The 22,539-nt window shown below is 32.1% G+C and overlaps 4 protein-coding genes across 8 annotated transcripts; all 4 read right to left on the minus strand.

Annotated features, from left to right (window-relative positions):
- Positions 1-1,124: 1,124 nt before the first annotated feature.
- LOC114936066 (cytoplasmic dynein 2 light intermediate chain 1) lies at positions 1,125-5,845 on the minus strand. 4 transcript variants are annotated; one of them, XM_029309060.2, is made up of 7 exons: positions 5,779-5,845; positions 3,268-3,385; positions 3,090-3,191; positions 2,448-2,774; positions 1,953-2,110; positions 1,582-1,825; positions 1,125-1,323 (listed from the first exon to the last, which is right to left on the minus strand). In XM_029309060.2, the coding sequence occupies exons 1-7, from the start codon at positions 5,796-5,798 to the stop codon at positions 1,252-1,254; spliced, it is 1,041 nt and encodes a 346-aa protein (XP_029164893.1). In that variant the 5' UTR covers positions 5,799-5,845; the 3' UTR covers positions 1,125-1,251. The 4 variants fall into 4 exon arrangements, with proteins under 4 accessions (XP_029164893.1, XP_029164894.1, XP_029164896.1 ...); XM_029309061.2 differs by lacking the exon at positions 5,779-5,845 and adding an exon at positions 3,737-4,696; XM_029309063.2 differs by lacking the exon at positions 5,779-5,845 and having other exon boundaries at positions 3,090-3,160; positions 3,268-3,333.
- scat (VPS54 subunit of GARP complex scat) lies at positions 5,476-11,285 on the minus strand. Its single transcript, XM_029309059.2, has 13 exons — positions 10,791-11,285; positions 10,137-10,515; positions 9,943-10,045; positions 9,319-9,482; positions 8,947-9,146; positions 8,435-8,620; positions 8,186-8,312; positions 7,822-8,076; positions 7,156-7,578; positions 6,771-7,051; positions 6,496-6,713; positions 6,179-6,395; positions 5,476-6,096 (listed from the first exon to the last, which is right to left on the minus strand). The coding sequence occupies exons 1-13, from the start codon at positions 10,886-10,888 to the stop codon at positions 5,835-5,837; spliced, it is 2,913 nt and encodes a 970-aa protein (XP_029164892.1). The 5' UTR covers positions 10,889-11,285; the 3' UTR covers positions 5,476-5,834.
- Positions 11,286-12,410: 1,125 nt separating this feature from the next.
- klhl10 (kelch-like protein 10) lies at positions 12,411-16,811 on the minus strand. Of its 2 annotated transcripts, none has more exons than XM_085481729.1 (8): positions 16,337-16,811; positions 15,650-15,965; positions 15,118-15,570; positions 14,677-14,846; positions 14,171-14,340; positions 13,679-13,837; positions 13,194-13,398; positions 12,411-12,866 (listed from the first exon to the last, which is right to left on the minus strand). In XM_085481729.1, the coding sequence occupies exons 1-8, from the start codon at positions 16,600-16,602 to the stop codon at positions 12,587-12,589; spliced, it is 2,019 nt and encodes a 672-aa protein (XP_085337855.1). In that variant the 5' UTR covers positions 16,603-16,811; the 3' UTR covers positions 12,411-12,586. The 2 variants fall into 2 exon arrangements, with proteins under 2 accessions (XP_085337855.1, XP_029164946.1); XM_029309113.2 differs by having other exon boundaries at positions 16,376-16,809.
- A 53-nt stretch (positions 16,812-16,864) lies between these two features.
- On the minus strand, positions 16,865-20,582 carry LOC114936089 (mitochondrial basic amino acids transporter). The gene is given in 5 exon segments (XM_029309112.2): positions 16,865-17,819; positions 17,821-18,854; positions 18,984-19,111; positions 19,677-19,941; positions 20,310-20,582. Coding segments are annotated over 4 exon segments (1,236 nt in total). The 5' UTR covers positions 19,717-19,941; positions 20,310-20,582; the 3' UTR covers positions 16,865-17,785.
- Between the last annotated feature and the right edge of the window lie 1,957 nt (positions 20,583-22,539).

Raw genomic sequence — 22,539 nt, forward strand, 5'->3', positions numbered from 1 at the left:
GTAAAACGCTTACGGACTCTGCGCGTATCGGGAGCGACCGGAGCGGGCTACGCATGCGCTTCCATTCACAATGGGCACGCGCGAACGCGCGCCGTCTCTTATCAACGATGAACGTCACGTCGGTGCGGGGGCGAATTTCATCCCCTCTTGTGCGCGAAGGAGAGAGACGCGAGCGAGACGGGGTTGGTTTCTGACATACCCTAACTTGTAAAGTGTTTATTATCTTGAGAATAATGTCAACGGAATTTAGATTGATTAGCTTGGTCAACATTTTAGAGAGAGAGAGAGAGAGAGAGAGACATAGGGGGTTGAAATATTTAAAAATATTAATGAAAAACGAGAATAAAATATATAAATATTGATTTTAGCTTGCAAAGATGTTAACTTTTATATAGGCAGATTGCTTCAACCAATATGGAGTTTAAATGTCAAGATAATCTATTTTCTCAATTTCTTTGCGTTTAATATGACGAAAGAAAAAGAAATGAGAATAAAGATATGCCAGAAATTGGTCATATTTGCCGATAGAAAAAGTTTATACGGTTTGATAGAAATATTATTCTATTTTTTATACTTATAGAAACTTCTTTTAAACAGTTTTCTCTTGAAATATATATTTCAAAATAATTAGTAATTAAATGTTATCATCTTATCTTTTCTATATCATAAATATAAGTAAGAATTATACTAATATATATTATAAAAAAGAGAAAGAAAGAGAAAGCGAGATTAGAAATTATACAAAGTATATCATGATCTCATCATTTCTTTTTAAGGAAAGATGTTACAAATCTTCTCTTATCAGTTTATATTTTACTCTCGAGAAGCAAATTTAGCCACGGTTATTTGAGTTTCTTATCTTTACGTTTTGATTGTAGGAGAAAATGATGCAGTTTTGGTGCAACAGAGAGAATGAGAGAAAGAAAAAGAATTAGAAGAGAAAACGTTTATAAAGTTGCCGTAGACGCAGATTTTAAGCTTACTAGACATTTTTATTTTATTTTAAAATTCCTTTTTCCTCGCGAAGAATTTGCAACAAAAAACTAATTAAAACTTGCGTCATTATTTTCGAAAAAACGTCTTGTTATATACGTGCATAATTGTGCGTAAAACAATGTTTTAAATATTTTTAAAAATTAATTTTATATATATTATAGCTTCCACTGAACAGATACATTGTACATTATCTCAGTGCTTCCGCTTATTGCTTTAAATAACGCAGAGAGTAAATAACGAAAATAGATATAGCCTTTAAATTGGATCTGGCACGGGAATTTTTGGCATACGACCTTCCATCATGTCACTCAATTGTACACTGATCTCCTGAGAGAAAATTATTTATTTAGTGTTTACGCATATATAATGCTCAAAATTTATGCTAATTTTTCAATTACGTTTCTTAAATAAGCTAATATGTTAATCTAATTATTAAACTCAAATTTTTATGCTCTTTTATTTTTTCAATTAATTATTATGCTCAAAATTTATGCTAATTTTTCAATTACGTCTCTTAAATAAGCTAATTATGTTAATCTAATTATTAAACAAACATTGATTGATAAGATATATATATACACATACCTCTTCTCGCTGCATTCTCAGTCTATCGATAATGGGCTCGTTAAAATTAGGGTCATTGCTAGGGTCCTCCAAAGTACTTTCGTCGTTCCGTGATACTTGCGGTATACGAGATATATAGATCTGTTTGATAGTGTCTAAAATTGCCGACGGTCTCGTTTGAGGGAACTGCAAATCGATTCGTCCGAAAGAATCCACGCCCGCCGGCATCATTAATGGCTTCTCGTAATCTATGCACTTTTCCTCCCTTGCGATTTATTCGATACGTTAATGACATTTTAGACATTTATCACAGATATAAATTTAAACAAACAATAAACGTTGAAATTTATTACAAAACATATATTATTTGCAAGTGAATATCAAAGACTTACGTGGGTGAAGAACCGAATCCGTATTGAGATAATAGATCCTTAAGTCGTCGTACGAGAAATTTATCTTTAGACGAATAATAATAAAGACTTGCACCCAGATGGTGAGCTATTGCTCTCAGTATCTTGCCAATAAATTCTTTTTTATCCAAGTCGAATTCCTATTGCGACGGTTAACACAGAATGGAATGCAGGAGTTAAACAAATTTATTGAAATATCAAAAGTACAAGATGCTAATTTTATCGAAGAAATTTAGAATTTAATGAAAAATTAGTTTTAACTTATATATATAAACTTTCTTATAAACAAAATACATAAATTTTTAATATTATTTGATTAATATGATAATTGTGGTATAGTAATCTTGGAAATAAAATTAGTATAGTATTTCTCAACTTTGTCTACCATCTGTTATAAAAAAATTTGTAATTTCTAGACCAGAAACTTTTTTTAAAACTAGATATAATTAAAATAATATATGTATACATATAAAATACCTTGAATTCATCATATCGTCCACCTAAGATACATATCTGCATCGGGAATGGATCAACTCCGCGTTCCAACTCTTTTTTTCTATCTGCTATTCTTTTTTCCCGTAATTCTTGAATTACGTCGGAATCATAACTCATTTTTAAACCGTTTCGTAGCGTAGAAAGGCTTTCCTCGAAAGAAATCCATAATTCTTCTGGTCGTGATAAATCCAGCATCATCAATAACACAGTATGATGAGGGGAATTTGTTAATGTAGATCCGGTCATTGCGACGGATACCAAAGAGGAAGCCAAGTGACCCACTTCCCACACGTGCACTATATTTTTCACCTGCACACACACGCATACATACCCACAGTGCATACTATCTATACATTTAATATTTTAATGGTTTAACAAGAGTTTTAATGCAATTAACAGATAATATTTTAATTATAAATATATTACAATAATTGCTAAATAATTATTATGCGAATAAATTTATTTGATCAAGTTTGTAATCGGGAGAAGAAAAATAGAAGGAAAAAAATATATATTATATATTTTATAATTTTCCAATGTAAAAGAGAGGAAAAGAGAACGTATATTGTTTAAAAATATATTTTTACAGATAAATGAATGTTATTGCTATGTAGCATTACTTACTAAACTTTTCACAGTTTTGCGACCAAACGAATAATCCATCGCTATAGTTGGTTTTGGCCTTTCGTCTTTTTCTAGAAATCGATATACCATTGTTGTCTTACCCTAGAAATGTAACTGAAAATGCAAAGTACGTCGCAACACAATACAGTATATACATTCCCCTAATTTTATCACTTACAATTCCCTTGCTGCCAAGGACAATAATGGATCGTTCGTGAGTTTCGTTTGGATCAGTCTTGCGTCTGTTTTCTTCTTCTATAGCGAGTCGTAATGCAGTTTCCCGCATAGATTCCTCACTATAAAGTCAACTTTATTATAATTCTGGTATGTTAAAAATATATGATAACAAGTAGATAATATATGATAATTAGTAGATAATAGGTAGTAGAAGTATCGTAAATTATTTCTTGACTAAGTTTTATATATTTTTATTAAGGATTCATATATGGGTTTTCTTTTTAAATCACATAATTATTTGCATTACTGATACGCCAAATGATGAAAAACATTTTTATAAAGATACTCTCGGCACACATTAATGGTTTAATTATAATTATTTAATTTAATAGAGCATTATAATAATACATGTTTCTTTTTATATTTACAAAGAGCTAACGAGTTAAATATATACAGAATAAATTAGTCACCGATTTTCTGCAGACATTGTTTTTAAAACAATGAAGAATAATACTATAAATTGTATTCGCACAATTCTGTTCTGTCAGGTTATGTTTTTCTTTTCGTTACTATAGAGACAGATGAGCGATCAACTCATACCATTTGTATCTTGCATGATGTAAATTTGTATTTATATTATTGCAGAGAAGAATGATCGGTATACAATGTATATAATGTGCAATAGAGCACAGTCTTCGATGTAGCTGTTTAAAAATGATAAATAATTAATTTATATATTATTCGGCATTCCTTAATGTCCAGTCTTGCGATTTACAAAGTTTAGTACATTAGGCATTAGGTTTCATTTACATTTAAATAATATTATATTAGTCCATCTTTCAACTGCAGTATCATTAATCCTCTATGTGTTGATCCTCATAATACATTATGCAAGAGAGTACAAGGTATAATAATTTACATTTAATCGTTTTTCTACGTAACGCCTCATTTGTATGCGTAATGATCTAATACGAGGTCATCAGTCTTAGTAAAGAAATATCCATAAAGGAATATCTTTTATTTTATGGTAATCAACTCTGACTACTTTCATTTAATTTCGATTATTCAAAGAGTTTTACAATATTCATGTCTGATCATAACGCATTCTCGCATTCTCTTTTATAAATCTGTTTACAAATTAGATCGATTACTTTTTGCGTACCTTCTTTGCGTACATTATGTACAATTTTCAGACTAGATAAAATCAGGAATGCATATTACAATCAAGACGCAATAAGATTTAACATTTTTCAAACCGATACATATATATGCAAAAGTTTTTTTAAGACGAAATTTGCTCATGATTACAAACTCATCGTCTTTCATATATAAGTATAATTAATTATTTATTATGTAAGAATCGTGTGAGATTACAAATTATAAAGAAAATTATCGTAAAGTAATATGAGCGGTTTTTTTCTAAAGAACTAAAATGATGAGTACACACTATTTTTATAATTTTTTTTAGGCGTAGACTACACATTTTTTATTTTATTTTAACAGCGTGTTATAATTAATGCACAGTCAATTTAATAATAAATATACATTAACAATTAAATCAGTCGTGTTTATCTTGTTTTTAATTTTTCAAATTTTAATTTAAATAATTTTACAAAATTTTTAATTTTATATATATATATCAATATATACATTGTATGTTATACAATTCGTTTCAATCTAATTATTGTTGAAACTCTTGTTATGAAGGAACATCTTTTCCTTCAGACAAAACATTTAATTTTTGAAAATATAAGAGCTGTGCGCATACTAAATATAATACTAAATATAATATCATACATAAAATTTACAGTTATTATGCTTGATTTTATTACGACATCATAATACTTGTAAAGGATAACTTTTAATTGCAAAAAAATAAATTTTACACAAGAAAGAAAATACTGTTCTTCTTTGCAATCTTTTCGTCCACAACCATACACGTATATATTCGTTTTAGAAAATAAAATTTTTTATGAATATATATCTACGATAGTGATATTTATATATATGTATATATATATTTTTATAACAATTTCTTGAACACTATGGTCGGTAAAAATATTTAAGAGAGGCATGATATCATTATATCCGATGTAACCACAAAATTATAATATTAAATGTGAAAACAATGAGTGTTTGTGATATAAGTTGTTAATTAAAAAAAAAAATAATGTTAAAGGGTTAATAGGAAATAAGTTATAATTATCAGTTGTGTGAAAAATTCACTTTTTTAATATTAAATGTTCTATATTTATAGAAACATCGTGTTTGTTGTTCTCCTTATATCAAACTAATGAAACTGTATCGCGATTTGTCAGCACATATGTATCATGTTATTTAGCATTAATTATTCAAAGTTTTCATAATATTATGAATCATAAATCCATTGCAAGTAATATTTCTTTTATAAAATTTATCGGGCAATCGGTGAACGTTGATATCATATGCTTTATGTTTCATATATTAACTAGTGATACAAGGAAGACGAACGTGTGTCACAGAGATTAGTCACCTTTTTCTATAATATTTCATTGCTTCTATAATGCAGTATATCACGCGCTCTGCATGTTATCTAGTCCATATGTCACTCATCCAATCGTCGTTTAACTCTTCGCTCGGTAGTACTTGCAATTTTCTCAAAGCTTCGAGATAAAATGTGAGTTCCGACGTGACCACGCCATGTTGCGGGCCACCATTGTTTACTATATTCATTTTAACCAATTGCTCCCTAAGTTTCTCCTTGAATGATGAATTTACCGTACGGTAAAGAGATTGTACTTCGACAATAGGCAAAATTCCAGAGACAGCTTCGTGAAGCTTCATTAGGTAACTGTGTAAAAAAAATATATATTTTTTAAAAAGAAGGGTATATGAAAAATCACGTAATATTCAACATATATTGTGACATTTACCTAGAAATATTTTTAAAAGATTTAGATGGCACCGGAGGTTTTGCTGTCCATTTGGATATTTGTCCTCCCAGCAAATTGTCTACGATAGTGAGAATTTTCCCTTCAATCTCACGTACATGCGCGCGGATGTCCCTTTCAACGCTATCTAACAAAGCCACCCCTCCACTTATACCGGATGTGCCAATGAATCCTCGACTAGGATTTTGTTCTGTGAGTGCTGTATATTAAAATATGTATAAATATTCGCTTAATCTTGATGCCACTTTTGATTTAATGTAAGAATATTTGATACTTTATTTTACGACGTGGACACTTACTCTGGAAATGTGTCTTGGCAAAGGGCATAAACCACAATATAAGCTTGAGACTTCGCGCCGCCAACACAAGTATCGTACTTGTGATGGTTTTTAAGCCTGCGACTTGCATTGCGCCCGCACCCAAAACCAATTGACAACATCGAGAATTATAATGTCTCAATAATTCGGCTAGTTGTCTTCCTATGGTTCCAGATAAGGCGACCAATTCACTACCGGTCCTAAGAGAAGGTCGTATGTTACGTTATGCAAAACTTATAAACAGACACTGTCTTTACCTGCAATACTCGTGTATCATCTGTATAAGCATCAGAGCAGTACCAACAACGGCAAATTTCTCATCACCGACCATGATAAAATTTTCTACACCTTCATTTCTCATGCCATCCTCGCGCGTAAATATTTTAAGCGGAAAGCACTTGTTCTCGTATACATATGTCACTAGCGATTGAAATTCTAACGGTACGTCAGCTTGTTTCCATCTTTCCGATTCCAGTAACAGCGTTAATTTAATTTTGCGTTCATTATGAAAACGTTGTACAAATTTACTCGCTTGTGCCTGTAAATAGAGATCATATGTTGACGGAAGAATTAGTTTACTTGATAACGCTTAAAAGTCAATTTTATACGAATACATATACCGTGTGCGTAGATGCTAATTACCTTAAATGCCGATCGTAACGCCGTACATTGTTTGCCGCAGAGTTTCTCGCAAGTGTATGTAAATTCTTCGACCATATTGGCCAATTGACAAACCTGAGCGGTTGTTGCTTTCTCGCTCAACCAAGAACCCTTATCGTTCCACGTTTGACTTTCTTTATTTTCCTCTAATTTATTCTGCGAGGCATCAGCAATAATCTTGTCGTTGTGAAGTTTATCCTTCTCGTTTGTCCCCGCCGAAAGTAGATTGCCCATTCGCTCGTGGCAATAATCACATACAGAGGTAATCATGTCAGTAAGCTTGTTAATTACCCGCGTATGCTCTTCTTGAGTCAGTAATCGATCAGGTACTGATTCGTCAAACGAGCCGTCGCATAAACATCCAGCTGACAAGTCCGCTGTGTCTCTCATGACATCATGAACTGCCTATAAGAATATTTAATTATTAAATTATTTCATTATTAACGTTAAAATAATAAAATCATCAGAATTAATATATAATTAATATGAGAAACATAAAAAATATAATTGATAATTAAATAATTAAATTATCAATTAAAGTTAAATATTCTACTGTATAAGTAAGTAAAATAAAGATCTCATGTTTTTAAAATTAATTTAAAAAGGGATAAAAAAGATGAAGTTACGACCTTTCCAGATCGTATATACCTTAACTCGTAATAGAAGTGATGTAAAAGATTGTATAGTACTATGGAGCAAAGTTAATCTTTCCGTCAAAGAGAGTCCCCCGACTTCGAGAGCTGCCGCTTGCTGATCGCTACAACAGTCGCTCGCTGCCAGAGCTTCTATCACCCGTTGCTTCGTTAAGGCTCTTACAGTGGTCACAGCTTCCTCTTTGTACGTATCCACAAATTGAAAATGCTTTTGACGTAGCAGACCAGAAATGATGGAAACCAGTTTATCCTGTTCGTTGAGGACGTACAAATGATCTCACTGGGAAGAGATGTATGAAGGTTTGTTTGCTACGAACTAGGGATAGAATGCGATGCAAAAAAGTTGTGCAAGTACTTACACCGTCTAAAACAGTATTCTCGCCACCCAAAGGTCTATTGAGGTCAGCTGTCGCGTACCTTTGAAACTCAGTCGACAGCATCTTGTCCACGAGTTTCTCCATTTCAGTTAATTGAGAACTTAAATGTCTAAATAAAATAAATATACCACGTATATGTAACATTTTGATCATTCCTTCAGGAATTATTTCTTAAAGATTACACGGATGTGTATGACGAGTAATTAAAAATGATCTTTTCTGGATATTTACCTAAAGCTATGTATTCCGTTTAATTCCTGCAAGAGAATTTCTTGCGTCGTGGAGATAAGGTCTAATGCCGCAACGTAATCTGGCGTAGATAACAGTAATTGTATCATGGGTTGGCTTTGATGCACGGTTGCCATAAGTTTTAATTTCTCTTGTACTAATAATCTGTTAGACCTAGCACGTTCCAGGCTAAATAAAAAGAACATATATTGTGCAAAATATTTAGATTGATATTATTAATTAAATATATTATTACTGCATCCGCACCAAATGTCCCGAACAAGTCGTTAAAATGTCACGCATGCAAACGATTATTTTATTTGCGGATTAACAAAGAACATGAATAAGTTGAGAAATGCATTTTTAATTTGGCGTGGATGCAACAATAATATAAAATAAATATGTATGCTATTTTATATTTCCGTTTTATTTAATTTTGATATTTCTGTAAAATATATTACTGTTTTTAATGCATCTTTGAAATAAGTAGTTTATCTGTTGTGTATAATATTCACCGTAAAATTTCTAGAGAATTTTTGACTAGATGCTTATCGACTTGATGAATATTTTTCCTGAGGGCTTTCAGAACCGTAATGGTTTGAGTGAGTTGTTCCATAAGCGCGTCATGAGATGTCATTGCATGGAAAAAAGCTTGAGATTTCGACGCGACTTGCTCCGCTATTCGGACTTCCACAATGTCTAGATAGTGACTCAGCTGTTACATAATATTTTATAAATGTCAATGGCGAATTATTGAAACCTTGGAAATTAATTTTCGTGCATATATGTATATTTTTATAAAATAATTATTTTTTATAATCTGATAAAATATTAATCGAATGTAATGTTAGCAGCAAAGTATATTCTTCTTTTATTTATAATCCTACCTTTTCTTGCATTTGCTTCACATGCAAAACAATATTGTATTCCTCGGTTAAAAGACCGTCTTTTGCAAACGGAAACACAGCGTCAAAATTGTCTTTTTGTGAAAGATCTAAATTCGGCACTAAAAAGATCTTTGGAATACTAGCTAAATCAAATTGCAGCCGATCTGAAGTAAAAGAAAAATTTCGTAATTCTTTTAATCTTTAAAGATATAGTATACTATTTATTTATGCTATATTTTATTTTATTATTACTATATTATATTATTTATACTAAATTTTGTAAAGAGAAAATATTGAAATTTAAAAGATTTTGGCAAATTAAACTTGCACGTTTATACAACAAAAAACTGATTTGTTTAAAATTAAATTTAAACAGATTTTAATTTTTTAAAGAAAGATATGACACTTTTTGCAATAAAAATAGAATATTATTTCATGATTGAACTATTTATTCTCAAAGAAATAAACGCACTGGATGAGAAATAAAATTTTAATTTTATTCATTTCTTGCATAAAAAGATATGTAGAGGTTCACTCTTATATTTATTTCAAAATATATCTCTGTTACTAATAATTTTAAGTTCGTCTTCTATGTACAATACATTAAATATTAAAGATTCTTACCTAATGATTTTACCTTCCTAAGATTCGGAAAATTTTGGAGTAATTCATTCGGAGTAGATGGCCTATTTGCGCTGGAATTCATACGCGAATGTTTTCGATATCTCTGAAAGAATGTAAAGTAAAAAATATAGATTCTCTGTCGTTCGCGTAATATTTAATAAATAAATTTTATTTTTAATATAAGTATTAGTTACCCTTGCAATCTTTTTTAAATATGTCTCGAAATGTTGCATTGTGATTTCAGGAAGGTAAGGACTCTTTGGAATGTCCACTTTCTCCACAAATCCATCGCCCCAGGTACGTGTTAAAAAATTACTCTGCTTCCCTTTGAAGGGATCGTTTAGGACAGCAGGTAGATTTTGCGCAGCCGAATAGACGGTCCACGATGATCCGATCTCGGATAACTGGCCGTTGCTTTTACGTTGCTGTTGCATAACTGCGTGTTTGGTGGCGTGTGCTATATAATCCTTATCAGAGACACCTTCCACAGGAAGACTAGTGCACACCTCATTGTAGCCATAGAGACATACGAAGGATCCACCTTCTCTGGAACAATGTTGATCTCTTAGGTGCCTAGAACAAATAACAAAATAGTGCATCGTCATATACTATTAATTATAATTAAGGCGGCAGACACATTTTTTTTCAATTACTATTAAAGTGATTCGCGAGTGCCAGTTTTCTGGAGTATAATCAGACGTTTAGTAGACATCGAAATTACAAGTCTGTATAATTTTTGAAGCGCGACTTTAAATTGTCGATGGATTTGTAAAAAAAGTCATGAAATATATCGTTGTTTCAACAAAACGGAGCGTCGTGACTGACAGACGTTAGACAGATGGACCCACCTAACGAAGTCTTGAATTTGCTTGAATGTCTGGTTGGTGCAATGCTCGCACACAAAAACCATGGGTACCGAGTCGGATCCTCTCGCGATTTTTGCCATTGCCTGTGTATCACCTCAGCTCACCATCGTGATGTCGAGAGCCGCGTTTCGGAGCACTGTTCCGCCGGAGAGATTCACAGTCCTCACACGCACGATCACTCTTAGCGTGTACACGTCCCCACTTACAAATACACACGTTTTATGATATACACGTTGGCCAACTGAAAAATTAGACAACCGGCTCGGTAAAGGTCACTAACAATAATTCCCTTTACGTGTAATCTTTCATTTGTCATTTTTAAGCAGAGCGTGCAAGTCATTAATAAGTATACGTCATTGTTTTCAATCGCATCGCACATTTTCCATGACTCATAATTTGTATTTTTCAGAGCTCGGAGCACGAGTTATTTTTTCCAGAGCATTGTGAACACGCGTCTTCAGCGTCACGCGCAAGACTGAATCGAACCGACTTGAAACGTGCCGTCTCTTTCAGATGGCGTGTTGGTGAATGGAAGAATATACTGTCACTTTCCCTCCTATGTTACTCCTATTTTCCTTGTCTACAGCTTGTTTCAAAAGACACCGACCTCTTTGCGGGATACATGCTACCGCAGATAATACAATTATTATATCTGCAATTCCTGACATAGTAATTTTAATTCATATTTTTTATTTAACGATTTACATTGTCGTATGAATTACAAATTATAATACACAACATTTGATTCGTTAATTTTAAATATTTTAAATATAGGTCCGAAAAGTCGCCTATTTTTCTCTATATGTAAGTTCGAGATTAATTTATATATGGAACTTAGTAATCTCAAACCAAGAGATACAGTTCCGAAGAATTAATTTTTCGCGCTTTGGCTCTATTGGCCGATTTAAAATTCATGTATTACTATTATTAATAATATTGAGAGCCGACATATATTTCTTTATTATGTAATAGACTTTTGTTTATGATAGATAATAAGTATTATAAATGAAAAACAATTTTATATGAGTTACTGTAATTTTATTTTTTGTTACACACATAGAAAGAGCATTGCTGGTACATGCAGTGTCGAACTTAAAAAAAATCATAAGTGCTTTTTGAATAGGCGATTTGTCATGTTTTCTATCACAAAATTTATTACTTTATATCTCATCAGATTATATTGCTATATTTCTCTATGTATCTGCATTTTTTATTTTTATCATTGCTTTCCTGCAATGTTTCGCTCTTTTCGATATGTATATTGCAGCTATTTCATCTCATAATCTTTCATTTCAGTCCGTGTTAGCATCTTTTATGTGTAACAATGGAATATTGTTAATATTTACGATAAAAATGTCTTCTGTTTGTCCTCTAAACTGCTTTAGTTAATCAAGATGACGTTATATAGCATATATAAAATTGTATCGCAAAAAGATTCAATAGAAAATATCTGCAGTATAAAAAAAGATTTAACTTAACAAAAAATGAGTAAAGGGCAGTCTGAAAATATTCTTTTCGTAATAAGTAGGCATGAATAATGTAATTGACGTATATATATATATATATATATATATATATATATATATATATATAAATAGCTATCTCTGTGCTATTATCATTGATGAATTCGATTAATTAATATTAATCAGATGATATTGATTCTTTAATTTATTCTTTCGATTGTTATTTTGTGTTGTGCGACTGGCGTTAATCCAAAATTTGCATTGCGAATGAATGAAATGAGACAGATGTTGCTTCTTCAATTTAAACGATAATAATTAACGCCAGCGATTATTGTTATTATCATTTTCGCTTGCTCGTGGTAAAGGTGGTGGCGCCGGTATGACTTGGTCAATCTGCAAAGTTTGTCTCATTTGTTCCTGTTCCTGCTGTTGTTGATGCTGATTTCGGCGTACTTCATGAGCCAATAACTTTTGCCGCTTTTCCTCCATCAGTCGTTCTCGATGCTTGTGTATATAGTCGTATACATTTGGAAGACCCATAATCACACAAGCCGATAATGCCGATCTACATATATTCATATCCGTTGCCTCGTACCTGGTTCGCGTACAATTGTGAACACAATTTACAATTTTTACGCAAAAAAGCGTCTGATGGAAATCAGATGCTTGTGTTACCAGACACCTCTTTTCTTTGTAAATTTGCTTGTATGACTCTCATAAATTTTTAATATTTTGAATTATATAAGAGAGATATATCTAGAAAATTTGTACGAGAGGTTTCCAAACAAATATTTATCATATCAGTTAAACTCATAATTATTTCTTTCAGGTGTTAATATTGTCTTTATATAGTATTGCTTTCTTATAGAGAGTAAAATAGATCGACGAAAAATTAATTCTACATTAATGAAAGACTAATTACCATTCATTTGTTTTCTCATCGTAACATTCCACCTGGTATGTCGTAGTGACACCATTAAACCCACCGATTGCAAAAATCATATCATCTATGACTTCAATGGCGAAGTTGCTACGTGGATTATACATGTCCGGAATATGGCTCCACGTGTTCGTAGAAGGTTTATATTTTTCTCCACTGCACATTCTCGATATTCCATTAAAGCCTCCTTTACAAATTTCAATTAAGTTGCTTGCAACATTTACATAACATAACAATAAAATAAAAAACAACGAAGAAAGCAAATTTTTGTAAAACTTAATAGTGATGAAATTTTGATATCTGTGCGTGGTTGATAAAATTCAACTAAATATGTTTAAGATATATTAAAGCAACTGTAAGCATAAAATAGTTTGAAATACAATTTTTTTTTATATTCGCAAATACTTAAACATATTTTGCAAGTGGCGAAACAGAATTTCTTGCGTAATAAATGCATGTCTTAATACCGATAACATAAACATAGCCGTGATAAGATATACATGACACGCCGCTCCTGCGTGACCTCATTGCAGTTATCATTGTCCACTGGTTGGTGTTTGGATCATATACTTCAGCTGTATTCAGACAGTCGTGCCCATCAAAACCGCCCGTAATATATATCTTGTCTGTAAAGTATGCGGAAAGGAATGATATATTATATTATAAAAATTATAATTGTGTGTAACAGATATTTATAAATATATCTGAAAATTTTTTAATTTAATTATTAAAGAAAGAAATTTTATCCTCTCATATTCTTTTTTTTTTTTTTTTTTTTTTTGAGCAAATAGCTTTTTTATAATACATATTTTACTTTTATGTGGATATATTTATTATATGTATTATATGTTCTATTTCAAGTATATCTGTATTTTTAGAACAGTTTGATTACGCTGCGGTCAGTATCTTTAGATTAAATATATCAGTGTGTTTATATTTTAAGAATCAAATAGATGTACCGTTCAAAGTAGTTGCGCTGGCGTCAGATCTCTGCACGTTCATAGGTGCAATGAGAGACCACTGATTTGTCTTGTAATTATAACGTTCCGCCGTTTTTTGCCGATGGTATCCATCGTATCCTCCCATGGCGTAGATCAGATCATTCAAAACTGCCACGCTAACATAACATCTGCGAAATGGAGGGATCGTGATGCGAGCTTTCGTTGCTAGTGATATTAGAGGAGCTAGTCACTGAACTTTGGTTTATATTTGTACAATACCTATACATACATACACATATTTTTATATTTTTCTACGTCTAGCATCAGAGTTATTATATAGTACAGCTCATTTTTGCGATTAATTAGGAAATGTGCATTTATACGTGATTGCAGAATGTATATATAAATATAGTACTCTCTATTCATTTCTTAATTATCTTTATTGCTAATAAGTGGACAATAAAATGAATATCATCCAAATCTTTCGCACGACTAGTAACTAGCCCCTCTGAAATATATTCGACCTTCTAGCGTTCATGGGAGCAACCTCTCGCCACACCTTGGTCACCGCGTTGAAGCAACGACAACTGTTGAAATAATCGACCCCATCGAATCCTCCAATAACATAGATATTGAATCCAATCACCGCAAGTCCATGATAAGCTCGTGGACTGGTTGAATCTGTTTCCTCGATCTAGAAGACTCAAGATCGCATAAAAATTGCTAAAATTCTATTTAAGATGTTTATTTCATTTTAATATAAAGCGTGGCTTAGAGAGAATTATGAGAGCTATTTCACTTAATTTCTTTCATATAAAATAAATGGATTAGTACAAAAAATAATAATAATTTGTATTATAATGTTCACTTTGCATTTTCTCGATTTTTACAGGTTACTTTGCATAACGAGACGCTAATTTTTTTTGCGTTAAAGAAGTTGTACATTAAAATATTATTGATACTACCGGAATCCATCTATCTGCTCTCGTATCATAAGTTTCGATATAATTTGTCGGCGAACCGCCGCTCCATCCACCGATGGCAAATAAAATCTCATGTGGAACTCTAGGTCGCGCGATTTCTGGTGTCGGCACTTCTCCGTCTTTTTGAGTGATCATCTCTAAATCGTACAGAAACTTCAAAGTTTCGATGATGATGGGTCTACACGCGTCATTGCCCACAACGTAAGGATGATCCTTGACATTCTCCAGAAAAAATTGCGTGTCTAAGAGACCGAGTCTAATATTCTTCATCAGATCCACTATGTAATCTTTCCTAGATTCTATATCGTGATTTATCCATCTTAATATCAGCTCCCAAACTGTCTGTTCGCTTTTCACGTTTAGTTCATCAGCGCCGACTAATGGCCTCAATTCCTCGATAGGTAAATGTAAAATTTCTTCGCTTCTCTGAGATACCTGATGTACATCGAAGAGAATGAAATTAGATAAGAGGGGGAGAATAAAATATGTAAGTAAATTATTATACTGATCGTACCTCGACAAAGTGTCCTACAATAAAACGATAAGCATCATTTTCCAACTTTTTGTAAAAATGTTGACGAGCAAATCTCATTACTCCGATGCAATTTTCCGGTGCCAAATTATCCCTTAGATAGTCACAACATAAATCGAGTACACCCAGAATGCTTAAATAATCCGCGGTAATCAACAATTCGCATACGTTTTCACGATTCACATCAATAGATCGTAAATATGCATATTTCAGCAAAAGATTCATCATCGGGCTTGTCACACCTGGTAAAAGGACATCGGTTTTCTCACGAGAATGCAATGTAGTTGTGAATAATGTCCTGTAAAATTAGGCAATAAAAGTTAGAAAAATTAATCCAATACTTATTTTAATTAATATAATAATATATATTATTTATTTTATAAGATTTGTTTAATATGATAATAAGTTATTTATTTAATAAGATAATATTTATTATAATAAATTTAATAGAGAGAGAAATTTATTTAAAATAAAAAACAGAACTAATAGAATTATTAAATTCCACACGAATTATTATTATTATAAAAGATTTTTATTTTAATTTTATATATAATAATATAAATTTGTGTATTTATTTCATAAATAAAATTTTAATGTGTATTTGCATACAGACAAGTAAAATTACTTTTTTCTTAGATAATTGCTATATATGCACATGTACACAAATACATAATGTAAAAAAAGAAAATATGTCGGATAAAATTAAACCTGAAATAAGTACTGCATGCTGAAAGTATAGCTCGATGAATCGGGAAAATACCACCGTCCTCTAATCTTAATACTGCATCGCAAAGCACATTATTTTGTCGAAAATCATAGAGCGATTGCATCGCTTGTGTACTCATGCAACGGCCGCCACTTTCGGCTATCAAACGTTGATTATTTGTATTACATTTTTCATCTTTACTGTTGCTCGTACTTGGTTCTGCATCCATATCAAAATCAGAATAATTGAGACGTTTGATAGTCTCGCGAGTATCAACAGGTTGGATTAGAACATTAAAATATTTTTATTAAATTAAACAGTTTTTCTTCAATAGATCTACGAAAAAGAAAACAAATGGTGAGTATTAATTCCAAGCATATTGCAAAAGATTGCAAATAATGTGATAAAGAAATTTTATAATTATAACATTATAATTTATAACATTAAATTACTTCATTAATAATCTAAAATTAAAGGTTAAAGATGTGATGTGGATTAAAAATTTTTTTATTAGAAATAATGTATTAAAATATAATTAATAAGTTGCTAATAAAGCACTTTTAAATTGTATTGGTTAAGTATATAGATAGATTATTATTATAATATTATACATACGATCAAACTGTTTCGCTATTTGTCTATATTAAGTTGTTAGATTTTTAAAATTGTACGTAGCTTATATTTAATAATTTATTTTACACTTACTTAGTAAGAATAATTATTTCCTGAGAATTTAGTGATTGCGCGGGAGGTTAGTAGTCCGTATCGATCTTGGTATAGTTTGACTTTTACAATTTGCGACTTGATAATTTTTCGATCTGAGATGAGATTGTGATTGCGATGAAGTTCCGCTCCCGATCAGTTGCTGAGAGTGATTAACAATGGCTGGAATGTGTTGCCGTGTGTCGAGTTCATATGTGCCGGAATTTAGAATGTGTCAAAATTTTGACACGTGAAACGGAAGGATTGAAGACCGATTCGCGAATTGGAGAAATGCAGAAGGCCGTGAAGGAGAAATGAAAGCGGTGAGGGGATTGTGTAAGAAGGAGATACGAATTATTTTGTGTGATTTTAAAAGCGAATAAATGTCGCGTCTGGCTGTGACATGTGGTCTTACATGTCCGCCGTTCAATCAGAGACTGCTGTTCGACAAAAGAGATCCTTCTGTTCCTGCTTCATAGTGAGCTTGATACAAGTTTTTTGTTATTAATTAAGTTTTTAATTTATTTCACAAATTGCCGTAAATTATGTGATTTATGAAATAATTTCTCTTATAGGTATATACATTCGTCATTAATTAAATTAATTGTCAAAGAAGAATTTACGTACACGTAAATTTCTTTTTTACACGAGTCATTTCGTTGCATCGACATATCATTAAAGTCACTTGGTCGCCGTTTGATATGTCGACATCACGTATTATCCAAATTTGAGACCAACTTACAAATTACAGGTACAGGTAATTGTCTTGACGTCACATTCCGCTTTCTTCTCCTCCGTGTATTCATCCTCCTCGACTCCTTCGTCATTTCGCGATTTTCTTTTTCTCTCCTCAAATTCTTTTTCTCTCCTGTGCTTTAATGCGTCATGTTTGCAATCTAATTGTCTGCAGTTGTGAACCAAACAAGCGTTATGATCCGGCATTAGTCCGCTAATCGGCAAGATGGATTCAATTGAATAGGATGTGACAAAGTTATTGCTCCTCGAAATACCATCGAAAAATACGTTCCACTTGCTGACGAAGGACTCGTATCCTTTCGTCGTACGGTTTTTCGTCTGCGTTGACGTCTTCGACACGATCTCCTCTGTCCGCGGTGCCTCATTCGATTGCTCGCCTAATAACCTGAATGTCCACGTGACTACAGCAAAAGTCGCTGCATTCGTCGGAAATGCTCGAAGAATCGTCGAATTTAAGCCCCTATATAAACAACTGTAGCCTTCGGCGCGCACGGATTTTTTGAGACAATCCAAAGCCCCCGAATAACGATTGTTACTTTCCGCTTGTATGCGTGACTTGATAACATCAATTGGATAAGAGATCACCCAGGAAGCTGTGCCAGCGAGTCCTCCGGCCAGCAACATGTGAGACGTCGAGATCGACTGTTTCGAGGATGTCTTGGTCAGCATTTCGTAGGTCGCAAAGTACACGCCGTAACTTGGCCCTTCTCTGAGGAACGTAATGCTCAGACCTTTGAAGACGCCACGATAACCCTCCCGCTTGTAGATGTTCCTCAGGCATTGCATCGGCCCGCTGGAATTACCGGAAGAGGATTGCAATTGCAGACGCGTCTTCGCTAACTCTATTGGACTCGAGACGGGAGTTTGTGCAAGTCCAGCGGATGCACCGGCCAAAAAATGTGCTGACAATCGATCAGGTTCGGACAAATGTCTCTGGGTATGCCCATAAACGCCGAAAACGATAGCGTTCACTACAGCCACTCCTGCAAGCGGCGAGGTCATGCCTCTGTAAAGGCCGCTCACCTGTACAAAGATACACGTGAATGGCGACATTAACAGATTTTGTCTGTGAATAAGAGAAACGCGGATTAAAATTGGAAATTCTCTTAGTTTCTTAATTCGGTTCTATAATCAGTTTTTCTTCTTAAATACCGATTCTTTTGCGAATAAGGTGCGCAGGCAATCCCAAGTGCCTCGATATTTCGGATTGCAGCAGTCCTGCGTCTGCATGTGGACTTTAACTGTGTCTAAAGGATATCCCACCATAATACCGGCACATCCTAAAATTGAATAAAATAGTTTTATTATATTAAGAGTTTTATTATATTAAAATGGAAATCCTTAGGATTTCTCTTATAAATGCTTATATATTATGACATATCAATACATATATAAAATCTGCATAATGCATTATTTAATAAATTAAATTATAATTTGGCAACAAATATCATTTTATTCATAAATATACATATATAAAATAAAAAGAAACGGATGTATTAGCTAAATTTTTAATTTATACAAATTTGATAAAATGAGAAATCGGTATTTCGACACATGTTGTTTTCAACTTGCGCGATAAACCAAGTCATGAGATAAAATGACTTTTCTTTGTTATTGGCATTTAATCTACTGCGTGCCATTGAATTTAAAATATTATAAATGATGAAGGATAATCGAGATAAAATTGATTTTCATAAATTTGATTACATTTTAAAATTTTGGAAAGTATAATTAACTTTGCAGTTGATAAGAAAATTATGTCAATACAACTATGTAAAAAATGGTATAAGCAGAATTTTAAACAGAAAATGCAATGCAATTCATTTTGTATAAAATATACTTTACCACCCAAGCAACCAGCGAAGAAATCGAGCGACCAAGCCATCTTTATCCTGTATTATCTACGATCTTTCCACTTGCAGTAACGTCTGCTTCTATGAGGATCGTCCTCAAATCTTGTTCCTTTCAGGTATGCATTGAAAGCTGTATAGGTCGCAAATCGATTAACGGGACCGAGCAATAAATACGAATCCATGAAAGACTGATATATAACTGATCCTTTTAAATTGAACTTTAAATGTGTAGATGACAAAACAACATTCGGCTATTTCTAAAAAAAGATTTATTATTATTATTTCTACGAGTTCAATCTTGGCCTCAACTGCGTATATATAGGATTCACTGTTTCGGAGATATCGTCGTTTAATTAATAAAAAGATAATATAAAATTTAGAAAAAACATGTAACATGTCTTCAAGTATAATATGCACACTCAACCCTAAAATTAGGAAAAAATTAATTTTCGCCGCTTAATTAAAACATTAAAAAATGAAAGAGCGTTTTTAAAAATATAAAAAAATATAACAATAACCTTTATCACTATTAAGCTAACTTGTACACTTAAAATAATGAAATAGTTTAAAATAAAATAATGCAATTACAAAAACTATTAAAGGCAATCTAGCCACATTATTTTACCTAATAATCAATTGTTCTAAATATATGTAACACTACTCTTCACTAAAGATGCAATTGTTCTTTATCAGAATGATAATATAGTGTCGAAACTTCACTCGTTAGACAGTATCAAGGCATTGTTAAATAAATTTCGTCACAAGTCACTTTATTGTTTTTTTCCAGGAAATTATATATATATATATATATATATATATATATATATATATAACATATATATTCAGACAAAAGAAACTATTCGGCGTGCTTCCTTCATTGAATCTTCTTTCTTACTGAGAGAGAGAAGCGTTTCTTCCAATTTCCTCTTGGTACAAAGATCGTTACATTATCATTTACATTATCAAATCACAACATACGCGTACATATACGCATACACAGAAGCACTATAGTAATAGTGTACTATATATTATATTGGATAATGTTAATAATGTTTATACATTTATACATTATCACACGACCTGTCGTCGTGATCGAACGAAGTATGTGGGGTCACAAACATTGGATGATAAGATTATGTGATCAAGTCGCATAATATACTCAATATATATTTTACTCTACATTGGTCATTTATATATATAGATGTTTACGTACAGATCATTAATGGTCAGATAATAGTACGCAAACTATTTTGACTATCATAAAAAAAACGAAATACGCAACGGCGATATACTTGATGCAGTACCTAAACATTAGGAGCGATGAATAATTTTTCCAAAATTTTAGAAATCGCAGTTAATTTATTTTTTGTGTTTATCAAAAAAAGATCGCACTCGAAAAGTTCGAAGGGCAATCAGGTAGAAATCGACGAGATTTACAAGTTCACCCTGCGACACTTCTTCGTAAGATTTATTGTCTCGGAGATTTCACCGCCTAACTCTTTTTTATTTTGTTTTTTATTTTTCGAAAACATCGCGACCTAAGGCAAAAATTCAGAACTTGAATAATTATTATAAATATATTTGATACTATTATAAATACATCTAACAATTACATATATAGTCACAATATAAGGCGCAAAATAAGATAATACTAATCAAAACAATCATCATAATTAATTAATTCTTTTAATAAATATAATATTCAACATTCATTAGAATTCATTGTTCTAATATTTAAAAATGATACGAGAAACTGCGATAATTCAGAAATCGTTGACGAAGCACGTCTTGAATGAATGGATTTTGTAGAGACGTTCGAAATTACATGGTCGAGTGCAATTGTGAGTATTCGTGACTAAAATGTATGAAAGAAAAAGTTGTGTGAATAAATAGAGACATAAATCACCGCAGGTGATGCGCGATATGAAACACGATGACAGCTGGTATGTACATTGGTATGTACGACGAGCATGTTTATACCTTATTTAGAGAAACGCGGCACGGAAACAATTGAAGGCCGTCGAAAAATATACTTTTTTGCCTCAGTTTTTATGTGGGTATCGAGTTTTGGACGCATTTTGAGTTTCCGAGCCGTGCTCAGTCGAGCGTAAAGATTGAAGATAACGCGAGAATTATGCGACGAGGAATAGAGGAGAACATGAGATGTTTTCGAAAGAGAAGGACGCGTAAAGGAATAGAAAAAGATGTGTTTCGAGAGTCAATGAATCTCTCTTTCGCCTTTCATTGAATAGAGAAATAAGAGAGATTCCTGTTATTTTTTAATGATTTCACGCAAATTATTTAGATCAAACAATTCAAGATGCCATTGAAATATCGTGAGATATGTCACGTGGATTATAATTAATCTATTTTGTAATGATTTTCTATTGTACTATGAAAATTGAACAATTACAATTTATTAACTATCTATTAATTTCACGTGAATTATTTAATTCTGACTAGACAACACAAGCGCGCGCTTTGCGCACTCTGATATTTTTTCTATTGTTATTCATTTTACAACTGTCAAATTGTTAATCTTCGCAATGACAGTTGTTTGATGCTATGACCATAATTTTAATTTGCCGAATTACTATTATGTACATAATTTAATTCCTGAATTTTTATTATGTACATAGTTTTAAATCGCCGAATTTCTATTATGTACATAATTTTAATTTGCCGAATTTCTATTGTATTGTTTGAGAACTATTTTGTATATAGATGTATCCCTTTATATATTTTTTTCTCATTTTGTTTAGTTTTTTAAGCGAAGTTATATTATTCTTTGATAATAAAACCTTAAAAGTTGCAACACATGTATAAAATTATTATTGCAATGCATGCATAGAAAT

This window comes from Nylanderia fulva, unplaced genomic scaffold (assembly GCF_048542155.1).
Source record: "Nylanderia fulva isolate GAGA-0341 unplaced genomic scaffold, ASM4854215v1 Scaffold19, whole genome shotgun sequence".
Lineage (NCBI taxonomy): Eukaryota > Metazoa > Arthropoda > Insecta > Hymenoptera > Formicidae > Nylanderia > Nylanderia fulva.

What these genes read in the sequence shown, in the direction of transcription:
- LOC114936066 (XM_029309060.2), bottom strand. Translation starts at nt 5,798, where the DNA reads ATGAAATATTATAGAAAAAG. An exon ending in ATGAAATATTATAGAAAAAG is followed by an intron (nt 3,386 to 5,778) that starts GTGACTAATCTC and finishes TTGACTTTATAG; the next exon opens with TGAGGAATCTATGCGGGAAA. An exon ending in TGAGAATGCAGCGAGAAGAG is followed by an intron (nt 1,324 to 1,581) that starts GTATGTGTATAT and finishes ATTTTCTCTCAG; the next exon opens with GAGATCAGTGTACAATTGAG.
- scat (XM_029309059.2), bottom strand. Translation starts at nt 10,888, where the DNA reads ATGGCAAAAATCGCGAGAGGATCCGACTCGGTACCCATGGTTTTTGTG. An exon ending in TAGGAAGGTAAAATCATTAG is followed by an intron (nt 9,483 to 9,942) that starts GTAAGAATCTTT and finishes CTTTTACTTCAG; the next exon opens with ATCGGCTGCAATTTGATTTA. An exon ending in TGCCAAGACACATTTCCAGA is followed by an intron (nt 6,396 to 6,495) that starts GTAAGTGTCCAC and finishes TTTAATATACAG; the next exon opens with CACTCACAGAACAAAATCCT.
- klhl10 (XM_085481729.1), bottom strand. Translation starts at nt 16,602, where the DNA reads ATGGATGCAGAACCAAGTACGAGCAACAGTAAAGATGAAAAATGTAAT. An exon ending in GAGCAGATAGATGGATTCCG is followed by an intron (nt 14,847 to 15,117) that starts GTAGTATCAATA and finishes TGAGTCTTCTAG; the next exon opens with ATCGAGGAAACAGATTCAAC. An exon ending in GATGAGAAAACAAATGAATG is followed by an intron (nt 12,867 to 13,193) that starts GTAATTAGTCTT and finishes TACGCGAACCAG; the next exon opens with GTACGAGGCAACGGATATGA.